General features: G+C 40.7%; 1 protein-coding gene across 18 annotated transcripts in view; it reads left to right on the forward strand.

The window, feature by feature from the left end:
- MICAL2 (microtubule associated monooxygenase, calponin and LIM domain containing 2) overlaps positions 1-27,688 on the forward strand; it is a 204,897-nt gene that overhangs the window by 60,218 nt on the left and 116,991 nt on the right. For all 18 annotated transcript variants that reach the window (XM_061610428.1, XM_061610430.1, XM_061610431.1 and 15 more), the window contains exons 3-12: positions 12,661-12,868; positions 14,690-14,806; positions 15,541-15,642; positions 18,306-18,461; positions 19,730-19,830; positions 21,019-21,276; positions 23,272-23,387; positions 24,928-25,054; positions 25,519-25,609; positions 25,713-25,860. In XM_061610428.1, the coding sequence (XP_061466412.1) occupies positions 12,661-12,868; positions 14,690-14,806; positions 15,541-15,642; positions 18,306-18,461; positions 19,730-19,830; positions 21,019-21,276; positions 23,272-23,387; positions 24,928-25,054; positions 25,519-25,609; positions 25,713-25,860 (1,424 nt within the window). The remainder of the gene's footprint in view (positions 1-12,660; positions 12,869-14,689; positions 14,807-15,540; positions 15,643-18,305; positions 18,462-19,729; positions 19,831-21,018; positions 21,277-23,271; positions 23,388-24,927; positions 25,055-25,518; positions 25,610-25,712; positions 25,861-27,688) is intronic.

The raw sequence follows: 27,688 nt of genomic DNA on the forward strand, positions 1-27,688 counted from the left end.
GTCATCTAAAGACTCTAAACCGTTGTTTAGATCATGAATAAGCCTCAAACTCTCTCCTCCTTGCATGAGAGAAGCAGTTCTCTATTGTGAACTTGCAGTACAGTTTATTCCAGCCACAGTTAAAACAGAATATAAAGCCTGCAGTTTGAACAAACTGTAGTCCCCTGAATTCCTGCAAAATGAGAAACTGGTTTATATTAAAGTGAAAGTGAAAAAAGTGAAAAGTGAAAGCAGAAGCTCCCCCCCCCCCCGTGAATAGAGTTGGATGGAAGAGAACGTAGGCTCACTCATGATTTAGATGAGTCAGGGCTGTGTTTCTTCCAAAACCTCTTATATAATAACTATGTTCCTTCAAAGAATGGATAATGTACCATTCATGGAAGACAGTGATTTCTAAGCAAAACAATGTGCTTGGAAATTGAGTGGAAGTGGGATTATCTTGGATAGAAATAGAAAGGTTAGAAAGATTTAAATGATATAGAGCTGTTACTTCTGTTAAAAAAACCCATCCTTTTAAAATATGGTCTCAATCAGTAGTGTCCATGGAATACAAGATCTGTCAACTTTTAAGGTTCACTATTATCACTCTGTCCTCCTTAACCCTTTTTACAGGTCCTCCCTCTCTAGTCTGTACAGGATAGTGTGGTCTGTCATATGTTGAAATGTATGTACCTATAAAGAATAAATAGCAGTGCTTGGATTGTTTAAAGTGGGAGAGTAACTTACTGGATTTCTGCTTTCCAAAGAAAGGAAGCAGTTGGACATCTTGAAAGTCATTTGTCTGGAGGCCAAGAATGTTGTCATTGCTAGGAGGCCACTCTTCTCTGATTTAAACTTGTCTGACCTGCCTCAGCATTTCTTGTGCCACTTCATGTAGTCTTGTCACAAAAAACCCAAACAAAGCATAGGTACTTAAACGATTTGTTGTCTGATACCTTAACCAGTACTCAAACACTGTTATCTGTTAATGAATCTAGTTGGATCTGTTTCGGGTTTATGGTGTGTTTTTTTTAAAGAAAAAATGACATGAAGATGGTAACACTAGTAATATTTCAAAGTAAAAATTAGATCCTTGACCTGGCTCTCTCATTACAGTAAAAACTATATTAGGTATTAGTTTTGGTTTACTCAAATAATTCACTGTTAGCCACTGACTGGTTTATGTACTAAAGTGGAAGCTTCAGCTGGAACAGCAGTAAGTAGCATGAATCTTTGGACAATAAATTATTACTCTTGCCAATAACTCTTCATTTTCTACATATAGGGTTAAAATATGAAAAAGACTTCTGGCAGGGCAGAGGTTAGAGACTTCTCACTGTTGTGTGGCTTAGCTATCTCCCTTTTAGATGCTATAACAGCTGCTGTTCTTTAGAAATGAGTTGGATTAATTCCATGGAAAAAACCTCAATTTATCCTGTGAAGTAACTGCTTTTTATTGTGACTGCACTATATGCTTATGCTGGAAATCTTACCAGAAAGCATTTGCCCAGATTGCTGTATTCTACCACCATATATTTTGTATCCATTGATGTTCCTTTGCTCATAGGGGAACACAAGGGGAGGGCAACTTTCACTGATAGCACCTTCACCCTCTGCAGCACCCTGTCCAACCCCCTAGTCCCCTCCAAAGGGCTGGGGGTATCCTTTGAAAGAGTGTGGCAGGTGGAACAGAAGGCTGCAGGAGAAAGAGGGAATATAAAAAAAGTCTGTTTCCCTTCGATTCATAGAGGACTTCACTAGAACAAAGACCTTTCTATGAATGGAGGAACACTGTTGTTAATACTCAGTGTTGTACTGAAAGCTTATGATAGGTTTGGATGTGCATACATGCTTCATTCTGGGTAGCGATGTCTAAATTAGTAGCAAAATATAGGATTATCATGAGGTAAATAAAAAGCAGATTCAGCAGTGCCAATGTTAATTGGAAAAGTATTCATCAGTATAATTGCTGTCCAAAAGGGTTAGAAACCTGTCAAAATGAAGAATGAGGTTTTTTTAGCTTCGTACTAAATGTCAAATTATGGGCTTATATGAAAGTGGAATACTGAAATACCTGCTGGAGCATTGGAAGACTCTTTTCTAGACCATTCTCGATAGCTAATAGCTTCCATTCAGACTCTGACCAAACTCTTGTTCTCCCATGAGATGCAGCCTTTGACATGCTTGACAACTGTCATCACCTTATATGAAGAGGGCCTATATTAAAAAATAATGCTGTTAGCTTTTGAGGTATGATAATAAGCTGATGATTCTAAATGCATATCTGTGTGGAAAGATTCATAGGTTAATGCTAGAGTGCATACTTTGTATGCAGACAGTCTCAGGTTCAATCCCCGACATTTCCAGTTCACATCACCTGCTGTCTGATCCTTTGAACATCCACTGCACAGTAGCTGCCAGTCAGAGTAGGCTGCACTGGGCTAGACTGACAAATAGTCTGACCTGGTATAAGGCAGCTTCCTTTGTTCTTGTAATTACTACGCTCCTCAGTTTTTCTTTGTCTCTGAAAGAATCTCCAAATATTTTGACTAACGAGAAACTTTTTTAAAAATCTGTCATTTCTACTATTATAGAAATTTAGTTGTGCACAAGACATCAGATGATCAGGAGTTTATAGATGCTGTTACCAGAAATGTACACCTGGTGACCAGCAGGAAAAGTAAATCTGGAGACCACTAAGGAAAACATCTGTTTATATTCTGACACGGGAGTAGCAAACAATACAGGGTAGACAGTGAGCACCTCTGAAAATAGTGGCACACAGCATTGGTGTCATGTATTGGAGGGAGGAGTCCCTGTCACTGTTTTTGTCTTTCCCCAACACTTTCACAGGGAAAGCCTCTGTCAAGCCTTACATCAAGGGTAGTCAATGTGGTGCCTTTCAGACGCTGATCTACAATTCCCATCATTTCTTAACAATGGCCATGCTAGCTGGGGCTGATGGGAGTTAGGTTTAAACAACATCTGGAAGGCACTATGTTGGCTTACCCCTGCCTTACATAGCATGTTTGGTTGTATTAAAGCACTTTTACCCCTCTCTTCAGCCAAAAAAGACTCCCAGAGTTGCTTACAAATCAATTAAAAAAAACAAGAAGGGGACACCTCCCCACTTCTCGGGCACAGAGAAGACTTGGGAAAGGGATCCCTTGCAATGACAGCTTTTGCAGGCCTCTCGTCTTCTAGTGTCCCTAGTTGGTATTCAGGTAATGGGTTTTGAATGTCAGATATGCAAAGAGCCCCAAAAAAGAACAGGCAAAACTCAGCCTATGTTGTCCTTGGCCCAGGAAGAGACATCCTGTTTTGGACAGAGCCCTGGAAGGATATTGCAAATGGGGATGGGGGAGAAATTTGATTTGCTTAGCATTTAAAGATGAATCTATCAAATTCTCACTTTCTGAAACAGTATGAGAACTGAAACATAGCCTCTTTGAAAATTCTCACCTACCTGAATCTTGCAGTGAAGTTCTCCAACGAAATAACATTTACAAAAATGCATATATGGGGTAAAGTATGCATGAAAATAAACATATTAATGAAAATTACATGCAAGAATGCACTATATTAGTATTAATTGTTTGCAAAAATGTGTACATTGAGTCAAAACTGCATACAAAAATGTGTGAGGAGAAATTTACATTAAAATGCTGAAGAATTTTCATGAGGACTTTTTAAAAAAAAATCACAAATTGATGTGGAAATGTGGAGAATTGAAGACTTAAAAAAGAGAAATTGAGGGAACCAAAATTGACAGATCTTTCCTAATTACACATTGTAGGACATTGGCAGTTTGGGGGATCATGAAAGGTAGTGGGAAACAGCTCTGTATTTTATAACTACATCTTGACCCTTTATCCAAAGATAATTATGATTTTTTATGGATAGAAATAGTTAGGGCTTGTGAGTTATGTTCAACTGAAACCAGGAAGTGAACCCTGTTTCTCTTTGTTTTCCCAGACTTTAAACCAGCAAAGTAGAGGTCAGTACTTTTATGGGGAAAAGACTTGCACAGAAAGAGAACTTATTTTCTAGGGATGCCATGGAAACACAATATTTGTTCAAGAAATAGCTAAAATATCTACAATTTAGAAAAGATCTGTGATTTTGCCGTATTAATATTTATTTAAGATACATAATGGAAGCAGTCTGTTAAACTAGCATAGTTAATCTTTTAGCATAACCTGGAGCAGAACAACATTTTATGGACTCTGCAACAAATTTAATGACTTGAATGCACAAATTAAAAACTGGGTCTTTGTCTTACTTCATAACTAAGGGTAGTAAAAGTATTTTGAATTGAAATGAATTTATTTTGAATTATTTCTAAACTGCTTATTCAGCTCTCAAAGCATTGAACAATATACACATAAAATACACAATAAAATGTATAGTATAAAAACTACGTAGCTGAATATATAGAAGTCACTACAGTGAATCATTTTTGTACTTTTTTTTTTTTAAAAAAGCTGCTTTCTTGGCAGATCAGCTTCAGTATTTGTGTGACTGTCTAGCCCTGTTAAAGTAGTACCTTTTTAGTGTTCAGCAAGCATATGGGGGGAACAGTGGAGATGAGTAATGTGCTAGCTCTGACCCCCATCATCGTTTCTGTCACCTCACCCTTCAATTTGTGGAAGATGGCTCTGAAGTGGGGATACTTCTGAAGTCTCTGCGCATTTTAGAATTCTGGATTTTCCAGAGATCTAAAATGTGCAGGAAGCCTTTGTAAGTCTCCCCACATCACACAGTTGCCCTCCATGAGTTGGAGGGTGATGGAAACAATGGGAGAATAGAGCTAGAGTGCTCATTCTCACTGTCCCTTCAAGCAGTTGCTGAACATTAAATGGTAACACCCGAATGAAAGTTGTGTCTAGTTGTGATTAACTGTACTAGAGATGGGAACTTGTGGCTTCCAAATCCCATCAGCCCCAGTCAGCATGGCCACTGGTGAGGGATGATGGGGGCTGTAGTCCAGTAACATCTGGAGAATTAGATTCCCCATCCTTACTGTAGCAGGTGGGGGTCTGAACTGGCGGTGACCGACCAGGAGAGAGACCTCGGGGTTGTAGTGGACAGCATGATGAAAATGTCGACCCAGTGTGCGGCAGCTGTGAAAAAGGCAAATTCCATGCTAGCGATAATTAGGAAAGGTATTGAAAATAAAACAGCCGATATCATAATGCCGTTGTATAAATCTGTGGTGCGGCCGCATTTGGAATACTGTGTACAGTTCTGGTCGCCTCATCTCAAAAAGGATATTCTAGAGTTGGAAAAGGTTCAGAACAGGGCAACCAGAATGATCAAGGGGATGGAGCGACTCCCTTACGAGGAAAGGTTGCAGCATTTGGGGCTTTTTAGTTTAGAGAAAAGGCGGGTCAGAGGAGACATGATAGAAGTGTATAAAATTATGCATGGCATTGAGAAAGTGGATAGAGAAAAGTTCTTCTCCCTCTCTCATAATACTAGAACTCGTGGACATTCAAAGAAGCTGAATGTTGGAAGATTCAGGACAGACAAAAGGAAGTACTTCTTTACTCAGCGCATAGTTTAACTTTGGAATTTGCTCCCACAAGATGCAGGAATGGCCACCAGCTTGGATGGCTTTAAAAGAAGATTAGACAAATTCATGGAGGACAGGGCTATCAATGGCTACTAGCCATGATGGCTGTGCTCTGCCACCCTAGTCAGAGGCAGCATGCTTCTGAAAACCAGTTGCCGGAAGCCTCAGGAGGGGAGAGTGTTCCTGCACTCGGGTCCTGCTTGCAGGCTTCCCCCAGGCACCTGGTTGGGCACTGTGAGAACAGGATGCTGGACTAGATGGGCCACTGGCCTGATCCAGCAGGCTCTTCTTATGTTCTTATGTTAGGTGCAGAATAAAAGTGTCTCGTAGTAATACATGCAAGTAAGTTATATGCTAGTACCAGATTGGTGCTCCACTTGTTTTCTTGTAGGTGCTGGGGAAATGTATGGCAGGAATTTCTTGCACACATCAGCTCTGTGAATGGAGGATATACTGCTACTTTTCTTTATCTTTGTGTTCTTTTGCAACAGTGAGCAAGCTATGATGTAGCTCTGCTCTGTGATGCTCTTCCAATAAATCTATGTGGCCAAGAAAAGGGAAGAATCCGTAGGGATGACTCTGGGGCTGGCAGGGGTAGTGGCCGTCCCTAATTTTCTCCCCCTTATTCCACAGATTTTGCAAACTAATATGCTGTGATTCATGAGCCTCATATGGTATGTTTTCCTGATCATGATAAAAGCAGTATCTGAACACATTTGCTGATATTTATCTGTTTGATTTTTAGGCAGTTATGTTATATTGTTGGCTGCCTCAGGAATTTTAGTGACACAGCCCCCATCTGCACTATAAATTTCAAGCACTTTAAATAGTCATGGCTTACCCCCCCCCAAGAATCCTGGGAACTGTAATTTAAGGGTGCTGAGAATTTATAGGAAACCCTAGTTGCCCTCACAGAGGTATAATTTCCAGTATTTTAACAATCAGTCCTTCTCCCCCAGTAACCCTGGGAATTGTAATTCTATGAGGGGAATACGGGTCTCCCAACAGCTCTCTGCACCTCTAACAAACTACAGCTTGGGGAGGGATAGCCATAATTGTTTAAAGTGACATGATACTGTTTGAAATTTATAGTACAGATGGAGCCTGAAAGGTGGGATACAATCATATCAATAATTTAAAAACCAGCCAGGAGTTTTAAACCAATTTTAAAACGCCCTTCTCTTTTCTAAACTCCAACCTAGCAAGCAGAAGTGAGTAAGCTGGCTGGGAGGGAAACGGCTGTTTAGCCAGAAGGCCTGAAGCCAGACCTCCTTCCCACCCCTGTCTGTTGGGGCCAGTAGGAACTAGAAAGGCTGCATGCCCAGATCCTGGGAATAGTGCTGGATGAATGCTTTGTTCAGCTGCTGTCTTTTTGCAGGTTGCTTTTTCGTTGCATCTCCACCCCACCACTACTTGGTGAGTGGACTCCCAGTTTTTGTTCTGTCTTGTTCATAACTTTAATAAAGGTAGAAGCCTAAACACTACTGAGTTCAGTTTTGTTAAGAACCCTACTGCTTTTGTCTTCTGGGTATTTCAGTATCAGTGATACATTGCCATGTTTAAACTGTACTTCAATAAGAGATCTTAAATAAATCAAAGAGCAAATACCTTTGAAGCAAAGATACATTTGTTGCTAGATGGTAACCCAGATTATGGCTTTAAAAGGTTTGCTGTCTGGCTTGCTTTGTAGAACGTAGGTGGGGCTTTTCATCTTGTTTTTTAGGTTGTCACCAAGAATCATGCTTGGAAGGCTGAATACATTATTCCTTGGAAGACCTATTTTTGAATGAGTCACTTTTTAAAACTGGAGTTGTTTATATACATAGGTCTTTGTTTGCTTGGGGATCCAAAGTGGATTTAAACCATTTATGGTATGCATTTGTTGAGTGCAGTGAAAGATTGTGTACAACTGTAAATACATTAACTCAGTTCTCATGTTAATCAGAGTTTATGCTGAACACCCCCCCCCCGCAGGACCCTGCCAATTTTTCTGCTCTTCCAGTCTTCATAGCATCTGGGTTCAATCTTGTTCATCCATATAATTGAGTCAGTTGATGCATTACCTTAGGATAGAAGCTGAAAAGCTTAGAAAGCTCTTTAGAACTCAGCCAAGTCCAGGAACTGCTTTGTTTGTTTTATTTTATTTATTTATCAAAAGTGGGTGTGCTTTTGGCATCATGGTGAAGCAACACGATGACCATTTGTTGTAGTCCAGAGATTTACAAATACAACAGAAAGCTGTGCACTTCTTGCCACAAACCCCCTCCCCCCAAAAAAACCTTGTTGAGTTTAGGGATGGGCAAGAATTCTGCTGAATTTGGATTTAGCACCAGAGTTTTCAGTGGTCCCTATATTCTACATCTTTGCAGAGCGATCCTGCTTGCTGCAAATTTCTGTGGCTTTTCCTCAACATCAGATTTTCTCCCAGAGCTGGCCCCAGGCATGCCGGGACCCTTGGGCACCTGCCTGCCCTGGGCCCTGGCACCCGCATGCAAACCTCACCCACCCACCTACCTACCAGGCGGGGGGGCAGGATGGCGGGCTGGTGAGCAAGTGGATGGCAGGAGAGGGAGCAGGCAGGGGGAGAGTGAGGAGGGGGCAGTGTGGAGGGCGGGCGAATGAGTGGAAGATGGGAGAGGGCAAGCGAGCAGGCGGGGGAGAGGGCGAGTGGGCGGGGGAGAGGGCAAGCAAGCAGGTGGGGGCAGAAGGAGAGCGAGCAAGCGGGCAGGGGCGGTTGGGCAGGCAGTTGCCTCCCTGCCACCCGTGGCAGGGAGCCTGCCATGGACAGGGAGCAGTACTTCCCCACCATAACGAAGGGCCCTTGAGGGGTCCCTGTGGGCCAAGGGGCCCTCAGCCAGGGCTCCATCTGGCCACCCTTTGGAGCCGGCCATGTTTTATCCCCTGGAATATTCCCGTTAATATATTGTTCTTTTATCGATTTTACACATAGCAGTGCAGGCCCCTCTCTCTCTGTGCCACTCCCCCCTCTCTCTGTGCCACTCCCCCCTCTCTCTGTGCCACTCCCCTCTCTCTGTGTGCCACTCCCCTCCATTCGAATAATCCAAGCTCCAAGCAGAAAGAAACAAGCCAAGTCTTGCCCACATTAAGGACTCAGGGTTTGCCAAGGAGGAGGGCATTGAAAGTTGCTTTCTTCATTTGTTTTCTGAAAGGAAAACAGCCAGTCTCTGCTTGCTAACATGAAAATAGACCAGCCTCAGTCACTGCAGAGGACAATGACGAGGCAGCAAAGCCTCTTTCTTTCATCAATGTTTTCTTTCAAAATATCAATACTGTTTCATTTATCAATATTTTTTCAAAATGATATTTTGAAAGAAAATATTGATGTTTTGAAAGAAATATTGACATTAATATCAATATTTGTAGGGAAGGAAAAATCAGACTGGTAAAAGCAGCAGATAACGGACAAAGAATAAACTCGAATCAATATTGCCTGTTAGGTTGACGGAATGCTTTTGAGACAGCACCAGCTAATGCATCCCATCCCTAGCTGAGATGTAACTTTATTTATTTATTGTATTTGTATACCACCCCATAGCCAAAGCTCTCTGGGTGGTTTACAGTAACTAAAAACATTAAAAACAAATATACAAATTTAAAACACATATTTTAAAAACAATTTAAAACACTTTCCCCCTCTTTTTTCCATTCAAACCTTTTAGCACTATTAAAGAGAATGATTTTGGTCATCTGTTCAGGTAAGAGGAGATTGTTTCTGCATGTAAGATGGTAGTTGCCAAAGCCGTGCGTTCTCACAAAGTAAAGTTGAGCAAGTTTGAAAATTAAAGCATCCATACATCTTTAAATCCTGTTATAGTTAGAATGGTGTTTATTGCAAATGTTTGCAATAAAAACACTACTTTCAAGTGATAAATCAATATTGCCTAGGGGGAAAGTCCACAAGTCAATCTGATTTAGCAGCCCTGTTAACCTGTTCAAAATTGGCCCAATGAAAGGACTTTGAACATGTATTTGAAGTCACTCTTCTAGTATGATGAAAGTGTGCTGCCACTTCAGCCCTAGTTTATTCTAGGGTTGCCAGGTCAGAAGCATCGCAAATCCTGAAATTTCAGGAGCAGGTCCTAGTGATGTCACAGGGCGGGCCCATGATGTCATTCAGCATGATACATGAAGCATCAACCACAGTTGCTTGGAGCATACAATTCAAACAAAAACATTACTCTGATTGGAAATTAAGATAGAAATCTTAGCTAAAAGATGGAGCCTGGGTAGGGAACATTTAGCCTACTTGCTTCTGGCAATAAGGGTTTCACTGCTCTCAGTCACCAGGCCAGTCACCAGAAGGCCATTGTAGGAAGAAAGGAGCCTAGTGTCGTGGAGATGTTAGATGGGGGTACTCATGAGTAAAGATGGGTGCCCCTGAAGGCTGCAATTCTAAACACACTTACTAAAGGACTAAGCCTCATAGAACTCAACAGGACTTCCTTCTGAGTAGATATAGTTTGGATTGTGCTGTTGGTAAAGCTTGACTAGGGATCCTCTGCAAAGATATCCATATCCAAGTAGAGTTGGCAACCCCCTGCCTGGAATGCCCTGCCCCTACCTTTTAACATGACTGCTCCAAACTTTACAGATTTGACCCTTCACTTCAGAAAGAGGTTTGAGAAATGAGTAAAAGATTCTCTACACTTTTCTGTCTCCCCTGTGGGCTGCTATAAACTCACTTTGACTGCCAACCCAATTCCAGTGAATAATAATTGACAGAGAGAAAACACACATGCTTTGGTCTACCTCCGCAGGCAGCAGCTAGGGAACAACAATTGCAGCCCCACTTCCCAGTATGTGAATTCTCTTTTACCACTATTTTCAAAACACTGTCCCTCTTCAACAGCCCATGAAAATTTAAACTTGCTTGACTCCTGCACACAAGAGAGAAAACTGAAAGCTATATTCTTACTCCATTTATGAGACTTTCAGATAAACTGGAAAAAACCAACTGTTTTCTGGCATTGGAATGGGGTCTAGGAACTGCCTGGATGTGAACAAATCACAACCCTGACTTCACTTATTGGCTACAAACCTGAAAGGGCTGAGTTAGAGCAGCCTGTTACGAGTTGATTTAACAGAAGTTGTGGGGGGGGTGGCAGCTAATGTTTTGGTGCATATCTTGTGAACCAGACCACCTAGAAATTTATTTTTAAAAAAAAATTAAAGTGGAGAGTCCGGAGATTAAGGTGACTCACTTGGAGAGGACCCCCAAAATCCGGAGTCTCCGGACACTTGGTAACCCTAGCTTAGTCCCATTATGAAGATTTCAGTTAGTGTTCAAGCTTGTCCCATTGCTGTGGGTATGGGGAGACCTGGAGGCAAGCTTGTGGGCAAGGTGGAGCATCAGGGATAGCTGGGATTCCAGCCTGTAACCAGTTCAGCTTACAACTGTGACAGATTGCTTAGCTGGTTATATAAGATCAGGTGGAAGCTCATTGGCTCCTAAGGAGGGTTCAAAAGCTAAGGGAGGGGGAATGGGAACCAAAAGTCTGATTCCATCTGGACTGCATGTTCTGGCTGCTTGCGATGGTGCTGCTGCTCTGCAGCAAATTTCAGGCCAGAAGTTCCCTTTGTTTGCAAACTTCCAAAGTGGTACCTGGGCCCTCTCTCAGTTTAATATGCAAACTCCAATCTCTTCCAGAACACCTCTCCCAATATGAGCCTACAATACCTGGACCCTTAGATCATCTTCTGAGGCTCTTTGTCAGGTTACCCCTCTAAGGGAGACTTGGAGGTTGATAAAAAGGAGAGGGCTTTTTAAACTATTGCTCCACATCTGTGAAATGCACTTTCCTGTGAGGTCTGCCTGGCTCCTTCGTTGAGATGATGAATGAGACTGAAATGATATTGTTTTGTATAAGTATGCTGCCAAAGCTTTCTGTGACTGTATGGGAGTGGTGGTTATTGTGTTACTCTTTGTTTTTATTGTATGGTATATTCACTTAAATTTTTTACAGTGTTGTAAGTTGTTTGGAGACCTTTGGGTAAGAAGTGACTAATAAATCTAAATAATAATAAACTTAATTTTTCTAAATAACTAAATGCATTTAAAATAAAAGACCCTGTGACTGGAAAACCCCCACTTTCTACTTATCTGAGCTTAACTGTCTCTTCTGAACCCTGGCTATGTGTGAAGATATTCACACTTCAGATATTCAGCTCTTTCCACTAGGGCCTGATGCCTAATGGCAGGGAGCCAATTCCATGCTAGCAAAGAAGGGGAAAGATGAATGGAACAAAAGTTCCAAGAATAGGGGCTTGCCGGTAGGTCTTTGAATAAGACAAAAATAAACTTTCCTCTTATGAGGAAATCTCAACCCACCAAAAGTAATCATGGTACTGGGATGAGACAATAGCAGCAAAAGAGCAGCAAGTGCATGTGCATTTAGGACTCAGGGCTGCACAATCTTTCTCAGGGTTTAGATGGAGACAAAGTTCAGCCTCCTGCACCCCCAGCAAAACAGAAATTTTCCTGCCCTTTGATGACTTAATTCTAGTCAACAAAAGTCAGTTCAAACATGGAGGTCTTTGGGAGTTTCTGAAAGGTGTGAAGGCTTGGATTTTGTCAAATCTGTAGAATAGTGTAATGAGGGCCAAACTATGTGTTACTTCCTACATACTTTTTTAAAGTGCTTAAGCTAGCCAATTTTATTCTGAAGAAAAAGCAGCTGTGAGGGATCCAGTGTGGCCATTTCATGAAAATAACCTATTTGGGGTAAGTAGTAGCAGGAGGGGATAGATAGTCTAGATCTATGACTGCTTTTCTTTCAAGTTAAAAGTGGCCCACTAAAGCACACTCCAAATGTCTTTAATGTAACATGTAATTTGGCTCTTAGTGGGAAGGCTAAGTCCAAGAACACATCTCTGAATCTATGGGGTAATTCCTGATTACATTTATTTAGGTAGGATTGAGGTGTTAGTTGAGTTCTTCCCCTGATTTTCACGCAAAAAGGGGTGGTGTGCATGGCTTTTCTGAATGCTTCAGAAGAGTTTTTAAATCTCCTGATTGTGGAACATCATCAAACTTAAAATCTATTTCCACAGACTTTAATCAATTTCTGCTCTGTTTACTCCCACAGTGTTTGATTGTCGGAGGTGGCCCATGTGGTTTGCGGACTGCCATAGAACTTGCCTTTCTAGGAGCCAAAGTAGTTGTTGTGGAGAAGCGAGACACTTTTTCAAGAAACAATGTGCTTCATCTCTGGCCTTTTACTATTCATGATCTTCGAAGTCTGGGAGCAAAAAAATTCTATGGAAAGTTCTGTGCAGGATCCATTGATCACATTAGTAAGTATCATCGGCTATGAGAATTGACAGCAGCAGGTTTGCTTTCTTTCACAGAAAGTTGGAAGTTGCACAGAAGTTTATCATGGTGAATATTTTTGTAGCTACATGGCAGGTCTGTTGGCTGCAGCTCATTACACAGCAGACACATTTTGTTGAATTCATTTGAGCTTGTGCAGGGTTGCAGCTCTTGTCCCAATATGGTATGCCTGTATATCACAACGGATTCAACCGACAAAGCCAGTATCCACTCTAGGAAACAGCCAATGCTGGGTATTTTTGGAAGAAGATGAAACAGATGCTTCAGTGTTTAGTTAACAGAAGTTTTCATCACACTCCCTCTTAGCGTTTGTCTCCTATCAGTATTTGTAGTAAATTTTGTATAACCGAAATACCAAAGTATTTCTTCAAATTTTCATCAAGCTTAAGGTGACAGATCTCATCTTTTAAATTTATGTTTTATGCGCAATAAGTCTCACAGGCTGGTAAGGTTGTAGTGCCAAGTGTTCCTTTTAAAATGAAAGGTTTTACTGATTGAGATCCTTTTTCTCCTCTATCTTATTTGGTTCTACAGGTAATTTGAGGGATATTTTCACATGGCAGCTAATTATAAAGCTATTCACAGGGTTGGCGCCAGGCATGACTGGGCCCCAGCCGGGCTCGCAGTGCTGTTCACCCCAACACCCCCTGCAGATACAGGGAGTGTAGGGCTCCTACCTCTGGTGTCAGTGTGCAAACCTGCCATCACCCAAGATGGAGGCAGAGGCATCAACCTCTTAGGGATGCCCCTGCCACAATCTTGGGTGATGGCAGGCTGTGTGTATCATGCAGGCTGTGCACACTGACACACTAATGCGACAGGTAGGGAGGCAGGCAGGCTTATTTAAGCCTGTGCTGCCTGTATTAGGGTGTGTGTGCCTGGGAGCATCAGCTCCACGATTTTCAGCAGCGTCGTGTTGCATGACCCAATGCTGCTACTGCAGATTGTAAAGCAGGCTCCATTTTCCCACCCTAAGAAGGGGCCCTTGAGGGCCCTTCAGACAGGGCCTAACCTGGTTACACAGTGGCACAAGGCCTGGCCATTTAAGTGTTGAAGCCATCATGTGACTTGATTCAAGATTGCAACACTCTGTATTAGGGACGATAAATCGCGGGAGTCTGATCTGGGCCCCCAAGTGATTTTCTGTGGCATCCCAATGGCTCACAAGAGATTATAGCTGGAAGCACAAAAAGGGCCACAAACTACATTGGGCCTGGAGGTCTACATATAATTCAGGGATTCGTTTGGTGGGGGAGTGGGGAGGATCTTTGCCATCGTGATTGCAGTAGAAGCAGCAGACAGTGATTTGTGTGAGACAGCATAAGTTAGAATACTATCAAGACCAGTCACTGTACCAAATGAGTAGTAGTTTAACCACCCAATTAACTATAAAAAATATAATTATTCTAGTTCATGCTGTGAATATATATATCTGCGTCTTCACTAATGGCATTTGCTTGTATTGCAGTTTCATAGACTTGTCTAATGAGTATTGTTTCCTTTTACCCAGCTGGTAAAAACAGTTATCCAGGATATGTATCTTTTTATGTGAAAGTACAAAGTATGACTTCTGCATAGATATACAAGGCCTTTGCAACACCATATCTAATTATTAAAAATGAAAATGAAATAGCAAATCATTTAGCTATAATGAAAATGCTGCATAACATTGGAGTGCTTTTGCTTCTGAAAGCCTTCATTGTATTTGGAAGGTTACTGCTATGATATCACATTCAAATGTTGAATAATACATATTCTAAAATAACCATGTTTCTTTTTTGCAGGCATTAGACAGCTTCAGCTTATCCTCTTCAAGGTTGCACTCATGTTGGGAGTTGAAATCCATGTGAATTTAGAATTTGTGAAAGTTCTGGAACCTCCTGAAGATCAAGAAAATCGAAGTATGGCACGGTTCTTATTAAGAAAAGAATTCCATAGAAAATAAGCTCATCAGATCAAACCTCTTTATAAATAGGATATTCTCCTTGGTGTGAGCAAGTACATTTGACCCAAATATATATACATGCTTTTGACCTGTTTATATTGTCATTTTGGCTATACTTCATGCCAAACAGTTCAGTCAGTGGGACTGAGTCTGAATGCTTTCTCCAGTAAGTAAAGATGCATGGAGTGAGGCATTCTGGGCAAAGTGGCCCAGAAGAATGCCTGCACTGCCAGGCTTTGCTACCATGGCTAGAGATTCTCTTTTAAAACTAGTTGGAAGCTTAAACTTATTTTGGTTACCTTAAACTGTTAATTGTTTTTCCGAGAAAAAACATCTAGCTGCCATGGCTAGACAGCATCACCTCACCCAGAATGCCTCACTCTATGGAAGGATCCCCTTCCTCAGAGCAGTGAGCAGTGGCAGCAGGTGGATGAGCATGTAAATTGCTGAGGCAAGTGAGTGGGGGCATGGAGTTGCAAATACGTTGTCCCCTTACTGCCTGAGGTAATTGCCATGAGGCAAACTGAGGCAGGGTTGGCCCTGCATAAGATTCTTTGCATGGACTCTTAAGTGTTGGTTCAAGCTGATCTATGGAACCAAGGGGCAGGGGAGTGTTTACCAGCTGTATTAACAATGCACTTTGAATTGCCCACTGTTTCTTCACTTGAGTGGCTAACTTGTTCCTTTCAGAGATAGGCTGGCGGGCTGAATTTCTCCCAATGGATCATCCTTTGTCAGAATATGAATTTGATGTCATTATTGGTGCTGATGGCCGCAGAAACAGTTTGGAAGGTATGTGGTAAAAATGATGCTAAAACGTGACTCGGTAGCAAAGGACCTGCTTGTTTTCTTACTTCACGAGCGGTAATAGAGTGGATACTGACTAGCTTTAAATAATAGTTCTTTTAGGCTGCAATCCAATACATGTCTACTCAGAAGTAAGCTCCATTGGGTTCAATGGGACTTACTCCCAGGTAAGTGTGTATCAGATTGCAGCCTTAGTCTTACAGAAAATGTGACATTACATCCTTTTTAATGTTATTTTACTGCTGATTTGTAGGTTACTTATTATTGTTATTAGTAATTGTCTATTTCTTGCATCCCACTCCTCCTTATACAGATCCCATAGTGGCTAACAACATTTATAAAATATGGCGTTAAAATGCAGTTATTAATAAAATACAATAAGACCAGTGTATCACATTGCACTTTGTGGATTTTTTAAAAAGTAAAATTAAAGAATAATCCCTGACAAAAGACTTCCAGAGTTTTATCATGAATGGCACAAGCAGGTCAGCAAGGGGTCAATTTTTTGTGTCATAAGTTGGCTATCGGCATTCAACATAGTCATTGCATACCTATCAGAGATCTGATGAAGATGTCTGAGGGAATAATTTAGGAAGAGATGTTGTAAACAACAGTTACTTAGGGCAAGGATTTGAGAAAGAATAAACAACTGAAGGAAAGGAAGAATCTGTTCTAATAGGTACAAAATAATAATTAAGCAAAGTTCCAACCCTCTGAGTTGGCTTTTCTCAATGAGACATTAGCTAAGCACCTCTCGCTAACCTTGTTATGTTTATATTGGTTTTAATGAGGTGCATTTTTAATTTTGGCTTTTCAAGTAATACCAGGCTGCATGTTAGTCATTTAAAGACTGATTCTCCTACTGGGAGCTATACTCACCCAGGCACAGTACAGCAACTTGAGCTGCTATTATGCACATTCATCCACACAGATTGATTAGTCCTAGTTCAGGCAAAACACTGATACTTACACTGAGCAAGAGGGTTGGGGACTGTGGTGTAGTGGTTAGGGTATTGGACTATGACCTGGGAGGCCAAGGTTCAAATCTCCACTCGGCCATGAAGCTCTAAGTGATCTTGGGCTAGTCACTGCCTCGCAACCTAGTCGACCTCACCAAGTTGTTGTGAGGATAAAATGGAAAGGGGCAGAAACGTGTGCCACCTTGAATTCCTTGGAGAAAAGGTGGGAGATAATTGCAATAATAAATAAATGGTAAGATGAAAGAGGTGCACTCTACAAAGGATGAAGGGGAGGAGATGTACATCTGTATGCAAGGAGTAGTTGCCATGGAGAATTGTAAATCTAGTGCATGTTTGTTTCATGTTGAAAACTTATCTGTTGTCTCTTCCCTTCTCTTCCCTTTATACACTGAAACATTGGTGCACTGAGCCTATTGAATAGTTCTAAGAAGCTCATAGGCTCAAACTGCTCAGGATGCTCAGCTGTGTGGTGTCTGGTCTGTAACTCTCCCCTCCCTATTGGTGGAAATCAGATGTGGGGGCATTTTTGAGTGGCAAACAGGCAGGGAGTTTAAGCATCCCCTTTGAGGCTGTTCTTCATTTGAAAACAAACTCTTGGGAGTGGGGGAAGAATTGTGCATGTGAGCATCATGAGTAGTTTAGCTTTCAGTGTCATGTGAAATGTGACTCTTCAGCAATGGGGCCTAATTACACTATGTTACATGTGTAGCCTACAGCGTCAGTGGTTTTTAAAATTAATATTGAGCACAGTATGGGGGTTATTAGGACTGCAACATGCAGGGATGAGAGAAATATCCTCTCGCTCCCCAGTCATGATCCCCATGAAAACTACCCTCCATGTGGCAATTACTCTTAAGAAGAAAAAAAAGTCCCATAATCACCAGTGCTGCAAGGGGTTAAATACCAATTTTAAGTGGAAGTAAATAGGCAGCATTGGCTTCAAGAGAGTAAAGGAGGAGAATGGAAGAGTTGGGAGCAAGGAACAGCCAGAAGATCTTGGCAAGAGGCAAAGCTGTTAAGTAGGCATGGGAAACCTGTTGTGCCGTAGTTCCCATCATACCTAGCTACCATATCCGATGGTCAGGGATGATGGGAAGTGTAGTCCAGCAACGTCTGGAGCGCCACAGGTTTCACCATCCCTGTCGATAAGTGACTTGTAAGAACAAAAAAACTCCAGTGGTGAAAATGGAGAGGAACTGAGGTTTGACAAGGTGACTAATGTGAGGAATCTGCCTTGGGGGATAAGGTGGTTACTTTGTTGCAGGTGTGGTTTCAACTAATGGACATGTAATAGGAAGCCAGAAAAGAGGCACTTGTAATAGCTGAAGCAGGAGATAATGATATTATGAATCAGAAATTTGCTAGGAGAATTGGAGGGGAAAGAGCACACCTTAGCAACGCTATAGGAGTCTATGTGAATTTTTGAGTCCAGAAGAAAAGCTCCCAGCCAGATACAAGAACAATGTAGTCTTGAACTGAGAACCTTTAACCAACCACTGCCAGAGTATGTCTTTTTACTGCTATCAGCTAAAAGTTGAACCAAATGGCTAAAAAAAAGTTGCATTGTGAGAGATTATGGTCTTTGCTTTTTGTCTCCAACTGATCAAAATACTTTGGTTAGTTCTGACCAATAGAAAAATGATGGTGTTGGTTGCTTTTCTGTGTAAGTTTTTAGGAGGAAGGAATTTCGTGGAAAGCTGGCTATTGCAATCACTGCCAACTTTATAAACAGAAATACAACTGCGGAAGCTAAGGTGGAGGAGATCAGTGGTGTAGCTTTCATCTTCAATCAAAAATTCTTCCAAGATCTAAAAGAAGAAACAGGTGGGTCATCTGCTCTCTCCTTTTAAGCATGGCAAAGGAAAAAACACCATAATAAAATACATCAGTGAACCTAGCCCTGTAGCAGCTACGTTATTAAATTGAGTGATGGCAATTAGTTGATTTCAGACCACTGAAAGCATATATATATTTATTCTCACTTAACTGCCTCCCTCATGAAGTTTTCTAATGTTCTTCTTAACGCTTATAAAATATTTTAGATAGCACAGCACAGATAAATTTCTGAGTACCTAGAATTTGTGTTGTGCATATGAAGTCTAGCCAAGGTATTATGGCTTTTTATTGTTGTTTTTCTTGCTAAATGATCACCCATATGTTACTTGGCTGCTGTCTTGGCTGTATGGGTTGAAGACACATGTGTGTCAAAATTTGATCCATGCCTGACCTATTTTGAGCTGGTGCTGGCACTCTTTTAGCCCTGTATAGCTTCCCAATGTCAACTTCCTGTGAAAATGCAGTTTAGGCCTATGAGAGGAAGGCTTAATTATTATGGTAAATATATCTCAGTTACACACACACTCATTGTTATTTGGCATCACATTTCTTAAATGTACAGTGGGGAGTACAGTGGGTGTGAGGAAATGCAAAGTAATAAGAGCTTAGTAGACAAGTAAACCATTGTTTTGATGACCTATAAAAGCTATCGAAATAAAAAACTGGAAAACCATGTTGATTAGCTGCATAGGTGCTAATTCAAAGTATACTTGGAAATAAACAGGAGATCCAGCTGCACTGTAGCTTTGAAGCAAACAACTCTTATTACAACTACTCTGTGCTCCTGAAATAAGGGGGAAGGACAAATGTACTAAATGTTAAAGAAGAAATTTACCCTGCTATAATCCTGCACAAGCTTTAAAATCAGTACCTGAAGACCTGTTCTCTGGCATGTCAGTAAGAGCTGTTAAATTGGCAGGTGCAGGGTCAGGGCCTTTTTGGTGGGCCCCCCCACATATTTAGAACTCCCTCCCCAGGGAGGTATCTATGGCTTTTGTCACTGTTGTTTTTAAGAGAACTGTGAAGGCATTTTTAGTCTGCATTTTGTTGGATGTTTTTAACTGCTGCTGACTTTAATTTATGGTTTTGAGATGTAATCTGTTGAATGTATTATCTGATGCTTTGTTTGTGAAATTTATTTTTGAAATAAATGTGCTCTGAAAGGTGGGTTAGTAATTCTTTAAATAAGTGTACCCTTCTGTTTTCTCTCCCCCTTGCTTTTATTTACTTGTTTAAAAAATGTTTTTCCTGCCTAGGAATTGACCTGGAAAATATTGTTTACTATAAAGACAGCACTCACTATTTTGTGATGACTGCAAAAAAACAAAGCCTTCTGGAAAAGGGAGTCATTATTAATGTATGTATCCAAATGTGGGTTAAGGTCTTTCTATATAGAATATATATAATCTAATTTCATACCCCTGTTTGGAGGGAGCCTATAAACCACAGTTCCTCTCTTCACATGTTCCAGGAAATTGTTGTTTGAGAATTTAAGGTAGCTTCACATAAGCCAGGGACACAAGGAGGGAAATGAGGAGGAAACACACGTGTGTCTCATTTCCAGCCCAATAAACCGTATTTTATTGGATTGGGATTATTATGTCTGAATTGGGCTATTGTATAGATGAGTATAACTCACACTTTGTACTACACTGTACTTGTGCTGTTGAATTATGTGCTGGTGCATTTCATAGTTTGTACTAAGAGAGTAGGGAAACAGTACATTAGAAATCAAGTACTAATTCTTTCAGTATATTATTATGGACTTCGTAATATCCAACAACACTTCATTCATTCTTTCATTGCATAATCTTAACTTATTTTTCCCTTGTTTATAACAAAATTTTGGGTAGCGTATGCATTTTTTTAAAAAAACTTTCTGTAAAAGAAAGGAGGCTTATTATTCAGTTGCTGCATAGATATTTTCTGCATACTACTAAGCCAACCCATGGCTTAATGTGAATGAGCAAACCTGCAGGTTCCCAGAGTGAAGATCACAGCCATAGCTCTCCTCCCCAGTTCTGCTGAGCTACCCAGGGCTAAATTGTGGTTTGGCTTAGCATTGCATCCAAATACAATGCCTTGTGTTTTGTTTTCCCCAAACAAACAATAAGTGGTAAATAAAGACCAAACCTTGATTACAGTTTGTAGCTTGTCTGGAGTAAGACAAACCATGAGGCCAGGTTTGGACATAACTAAGCCAAACCATGGCTTAGCCCTGTGTAGTGTGGTAGCAGGAGGACCGGAGGACCAGTGCTATAGCCTTAGTCCTTGCTTTGGGATCTACATGCTTGCTTACTTGTGCTGAGCCATAGTTTGGCTTGCTGTTATGTGTGAACCAGGTCACTCTCTCTAAACTTCATTTAATTTCACTGAGTAGCATAAGATCAATGCATCAATACATTTTTAAAAATAATAAGGCAGAATATAACATGTATCTTACATAACTTCCAGTTCTTCCCATGTGGAATAAGATGATCCATTTTATCCGTAGTCATGACAAACTATAAAGACCTCTAAACTACAGTTTTGTCTTTCACTTTAGGATTATATTGATACTGAAATGTTGCTCTGTGGGGAAAATGTAGACCAAGACAATCTACTGTCATATGCACGAGAAGCTGCTGACTTTGCAACTGATTACCAACTGCCTGCTTTGGATTTTGCAATTAATCACTATGGTCAACCAGATGTAGCCATGTTTGACTTTACTTCCATGTATGCTTCTGAAAATGCTGCATTAATACGAGAGAGACACAGACATCGGCTGTTGGTTGCTCTTGTGGGAGACAGTTTACTAGAGGTAGATTGTTCCCTTTCCCCTGCAAAATAAAGCACTTGAAGTTTAGGCAGGCAACTTCTTTGGTACCATGAAATACCTCTGAGTTTTTAGCTATCACACATATTCAAAGTAGTCTAACCATGAGAGCTACAACCATTGTTAAAATCTAGAGTTTCAGATCTTACATAAATGCCATTGCTTGCACCAACCCATAGTGAATATATGCAATCCCAACTGAGGTAAAGAGCTTTGTCAATTTTAAATACTACAGAGCACATTAAACACATATGGTAAGCCTGGAGATGTATGGGTTCGCATAGAAGGTGGTGTTTTCCTAGTGCCCAATCGTGTGTTTCTGGGGCCTTCTTATTTATTTATTTATTTTATTTCATTCCATTTCTATACCGCCCCTAGCCAATGGCTCCTGGGCGGTTCACAGCAAGGAATAAAATACAATACAGTAAAATAGACATCAGATAAAATCCCTAAAAACGGACAACTAAGCATTTAACAACTTGATACAAAATTAACTTAACATTAAACAATTAAAATGCCTGGGAGAATAAAAAGGTTTTAACCTGGCGCCGAAAAGATAGAAGAGAAGGCGCCAGGCGCACCTCATCGGGGGGACTGTTCCATAATTCGGGGGCCACTACTGAAAAGGCCCTGGATCTAGTAACAGTCCTCCGAGCTTCCCTATGGTTAGATGGGTGACATTTTTTAACCAGAAACCTGGAGAAGTCTCAGAAATGTACATGATAGGGCACAAGATATTTATCTGCATTGGATTGTATCAACTGCTATGCATGTGGTGTTCTGCTGGCTCAGTGGAGCTTCCATTTCCTCTCTTCCTCCACACATGCCTCTAAAATCTGCTCCAAAGAGTCTCCCAATTCACCGTCCAGAGCTGATTTTGAGGATACGCTGTAGGATATGAAACAGGAAGCTCCATTGTGTACATGGAAATTTGTTGCAGCAGAAGAGCTGCAGCATTGGTAGGGATGGGTGAGAAATGCTATGCATTTCAAGCCAAATATGTCAAATTCACACTTTCTGAAACAATTTGAGAATTGAGACAGAGCAATCCTTCCAAATTTGCACTTATTTGAATTTTGCAATGTAGTTCGCCAACTAAACAATGTTTGCAAAAATGCATATGCTCGGGGAAAGTGTGCAAAACAAAATACATGAGTAAAAATAATATACAAAAGTGCATTATTTGATGAGAAATTGCTTGCACAAAAATGTACATTAGTCAAAGCTGCTTACAAAAATGGTTTAATAAGAGAAATTTGCACTAAAATGCTGGAGAGTTTTATGAGTATTTTTAAAAAATCGCAAATTGCTGCAGAAATGTGAAGAAATGAATTTAAGACTGAAAAAATGAGAAACGGAGAGAACCAAAATTGGCACATCTTTCCATCCCTAGGCATTGGGTGTGGTCTGTTGTTCCTGAAAGAACAGAAGCAGCGTTTGAATTTTCCCTGTTCAGGCAATGGTGAAACAGGCATAATTTAGATGTGTTAGTTTACATCAGTGGGTTGTATCAGTGGTCCTACTCTTTAGCTCAAGTATGTGGTAACTTTGGCCCTCCAGATGTTGCTGAACTACAACACTCATCAGTCCTAGCAAGCATGGTCAATGGCCAGGGATGATGAGAGTTGTATTTAGCTTAAGGGTGAGCAACTTGTTTAGAAAGGATCAATCCCTTTACACTCCCAACAAACAGACATAGTGTGTCATCTGTGGTGCCTGTCGAATAACTCCACTACCTTAAGTGGGAACTTGCCCGTTCCCCTTGCAAGGATGTTACCATATGTAGCTTTAAGTGGATACTTTCACCAGTCTGCATTAGGTAACACGTTGATTAAATGATTTGTGACTATGGAGGAGTTGTTGATTTGTAGTATTTAAGCAAGGTATCTGCCATTTTGAAGGAAGAGAACAGTAATAGATAGCTTTGTGATCATTTCAAAATGGACATGGGCATCTAATACGCTGGTGGTGTTTTCACAGCCATTCTGGCCAATGGGTACTGGTTGTGCAAGAGGATTCCTGGCTGCATTTGACACAGTGTGGATGGTGAAAAGCTGGGCCCAAGGAAAAACCCCACTCGATATCCTTGCAGAAAGGTAGGCATATCTGCTTGTTCTTCCCATATGTTGCAGTGAAACTGAGCAATTTCTGATTGTCATGAGCTCTGAATTGATCCATGGTCCATCTAAAGCAGAGATGGGGAACCTGTAGCCTTCCAAATATTGTTAGGCTCCATCTCCCATCATCCTTGTCCATTGACCATGCTAGCTGGGGCTGGTGGAAGTTGGAGTTCAGCAACATCTGTAGGGCCACAGGCTTCCCGTCCCTAAGCTAAAGCAAATAATTACCATGATTTACATATTTGCCTTCAGATATTTAATAGGGTTAGGGCTATATACAAGTACATATTAAAGAACCTGAGAATGATTTTGTAGGATGATTACTAAAAGCCAGGCTGCTGCATCATAATAGCAGCAGAGGAGCTTATGTTGCCAACATAAGCTCCATCCACTTATTATACACATAAAAGGGCATTACATTTAGTGGTCTACCCATGAGGTTCACATTTACGTTTTGTGCAGAAAATATGTAACATGTAAAGCAGCCCTTGGATGTGTTTATAATGTGACATCATGTGTACAAGTATAGGAAAAAATATACAAAATAGCACCAAATATTATATATAGAACTATATTGGCTGCTGTTGCTTGTATTTGGGGCCCATTTAACTATATGCAGACTGTTCATTTACTGTAGCAACAAAAGCAATAAAGCATTAATGCTATCAGATTCTTGGTCACTAATACTGTTTCTTAAATCCTGTCTGAAACCCTGGAGATCCACTGCCAGTCAGTGTTGACAGTCCTGAGCTAGATGGACCAATAGTCTTCACTTGGTGTAAGGTAGCTTCCTACGCTTCTGCCTGGAGGCCTGAGTGTTATAACATTAATTTAATTAGTCTTCAATGGCAACCATTCCTGTGTTTATCCCGAACTCATAAAGGTTCTAAGGCTAAGAGTTCCATGCCAACATCATCTTCATATGACTAAGAGCAAAAGAGACAGAGGTCCTGTCTAGTGGCCGTCTAGTAGACCCAACAACTCTGCTGCTACCTCAGTATCTCTTGCTGAAATAATTTCGCTGTTCTTCTTGACCCATTTCTCCTTTCTACCACAACTTTACCTGCATTATTTCTTCTTTCCAGAGTAGGGGATAGAGCTGCTGAGAACTTATTTGAGAGTGGTATATTGCATGTTTAGTAATGAAGTCAAGATCCTGAACTTGGGAATAGGTCATATAAGGGCTGAGAAAGCATGTCTGTGGATGACAAAAACACAGTGCAGTTCTAAGTGGAATATTCACTGACTCTGTACCCAATGATGTTTTGTGGTTAGAGGAGGAGTTGTTTCTTATGTGAAGAAAAAAATCAAAGCCATCTGATCTTGGGTGATGTAATGTTATTTTTCCTAGTTATTTTCCTGTCTCAGGAAGACATACTTATGTCTGTCTCAGTGGTTCCCACCCCAATAACTATTCAGAAGTGTTAATGTTCTAAATATAGGCAGGAGCACATAAGGTATGGTAAATACTGTATGTTAAAAGCACAGTCACAATCTTTTATTTTTTACCTTCCAGAGAAAGTATTTATAGGCTCTTACCTCAGACGACACCTGAAAACATCACTAAGAACTTTGACCAGTACACCATTGACCCTGCAACACGATATCCAAACTTGAACTCAAGCTGTGTTCGGCCTCATCAGGTAGGCTGGGATACATGAGATACAGAATTGTATCTCACTAAGTACTACTCAGAGAAAACCCATTAAAATTAATATACTTAAGTTAGTTATGTCTATTCATATCAGTGGGTCTAGTCTGGATATGACTAATACCTGGTACAACCTGCAAACTATTGCATATTTATTTATTTATTTATTTGATTTATATACCGCCCCATAGCCGAAGCTCTCTGGGTTGTTTACAGCAATTAAAAACATTAAAAACAAATATACAAATGTTAAAACACAAAAAGCAATTTAAAGAATATGCTGAGCAATGCTGTGCAAATGGCTTAACTTTTGTAGAAAGCTCATAACGCTCAACCATTGGGGTGGCAGGTGTATTTTGAGTTTGATCATTAGAAGACTGAGAATTCAGGGCTGAATAGCAAAGACGGTGTAGAAGTCAATGGATGGTGATTTTATGGTGTATAATCTTTCCTTAGGTGAAGCATTTATACATTACAAATGAGCTGCAGCCATGCCCTCTAGAAAGAGCAAATTCCATTAGAAGATCAATTGGCCTTTCAAGAGATGGTATGAAATACATGTTCTTTTTACGTTTTATAATAGAGGAGCTTGTAGCTTTGGACAAGTGACTATGCCTTTTTAAAAAAAAAAAATTAATCTACTATTGCAGAATCTGACATAAGGCCAAACAAGCTTTTAACCTGGTGTCAGAAACAAACAGAAGGATACAGGAATGTTTGTGTCACAGATCTTACTGCTTCATGGAGGAGTGGCCTTGCCTTATGTGCAATTATGCATCACTTCAGACCTGACCTCATGTAAGTTTTTATGTTTTTTAAATGTGCAATGCTTGCTAATTGTAGGTTATGCCACCTACAAGAGTATAGACTTGGGTAAAGCCAATCAAAACAATGAAGAGAGTTTGTTTCCCTTTTTAACATCTTTTTTTGCAACTAAGCGTGTATTTGGTCAGTTTTTCCTCCATGGATGTCCTTGGCGCAGTACTAAAAAAGTAAAAATGTAGGACTTTCAGAGAACTGCTACTTGAGATTTTAACTATTTCATTTTTGCTTACTTTAGTAGAAATCTGAATTGTTTTTTAAAAGGAAGAGAGCACTGTAATGCTTTGAAAATATATGTGGGAAGATTATGTTTGTGGAAAACGGAATATAGCTTAATTAGGTCTGTGCCAAAAGGGCTTACAGCATCACTTAAACATTCAGAAATATGTACATTATCAGATTCTTGGTGTTGGATTACTGGCTATGATGTTAAGTTTTGGGAAATACCCAGTTGGGCAATTGATTCTATGGGTATTTCCTTGTCTGTGACACACAAAGTGGTCTTTTTCTTCTTTTCCCTTACCATACCCTTCAAGGATGAATATTTGTGTGTTCATCCAAGCTGCCTTACTTTCCTGATATTCTCAGTTTAAATGCCGATAAGCTTTGTTACCAGGGGAAGATACGCTACCAGAAGTGATGTATGATGTCATTAATGACTTGCACAGGGATTTGGGAGCACTGTTACAAATGTAGAACTTAACACCTTTTTGGAAGCTCTCTGTCTGTGTGCTCCTTTCACCGGATGCCTTGGGCTGGAGCAGCTCCAGGTTGGGAGTTGTGTCGAAGCTATGCAGTTAGCCCCATCATGGACTTTTTGAATGGCCTGAATAAAGGATCTTTAGATTGTATATCTTAAGCCTAAAGCCCTTCTTGGTATTGTTATTAAAGCCAAAGAGGGAAGAATGTTTTCTGCCTAAGTAATCTTATCTAAATTTCTTGGCTATATACTCTCTTGAAAAGGGTGTCCTACCTAGATTTTTGGAGCAGGGATGGGGGAAAAGAAGTCCTATGCCTTAAAGCAGTTTACCCCATGGATTTGTTTTGAAGTGCAGACTGTGTCACAAATTTCCGGTAGGGCCAGTTCTACAGAAATAGTCATAAGAACATAAGAAGAGCCTGCTGGATCAGGCCAGTGGCCCATCTAGTCCAGCATCCTGTTCTCACAGTGGCCAACCAGGTGAGTCCTTACTAGCATGATTGGATGAAGGCTTTTTTTTTAACTTCTGTGCAAATGCACCTTAGAGTTGAAACAGCTGCTTCAATGAGTAGTCACAAACACCTGAGAGGTAGGGGAGGATTTGTGCATCAACATTTGTTCCCCTCTTTATTATAGCTGTTGCTTGGAGGAAGAGCAGCCAGGGGCCTTTGAAATAGCTGCCCTAGAGGAGACAGAAGCCCTGTCCTCTTGGAGTTGATGGCAGCCCTCCTTAATTCTGAGTGCCTTACCATCGTTTATTGGATCCCTTTCCATTCTTTCAGTCTGAGGGTGCTGACAGGGTGTTTGGAGAGGTCCAGCTTAACATTTACCATGGCTTCTATCAGTGTAAAAGGGAATGACTGGCTTGGTCCAAAAAATTGTGAATGCCTCTCTTTAGGAAACATGTGGTCCTGGTTGCCTTAAATGAGGCAGTGATGAGACTGCTCCAAAAGAGGCTGCCTTTGACTCTAATTGATCAAACTGCAAACCTTGCTTGAGCATATAATGGCAGTTCAAATATTCCTGGATGACACAGATTACCTATACCCTTTTTGGTCATGATTTGGCATTGTTTGGGGACTGAAACTGCCTTAGTTGCTTGGT

This window comes from Rhineura floridana, chromosome 2 (assembly GCF_030035675.1).
Source record: "Rhineura floridana isolate rRhiFlo1 chromosome 2, rRhiFlo1.hap2, whole genome shotgun sequence".
In the NCBI taxonomy this organism is placed as follows: domain Eukaryota; kingdom Metazoa; phylum Chordata; class Lepidosauria; order Squamata; family Rhineuridae; genus Rhineura; species Rhineura floridana.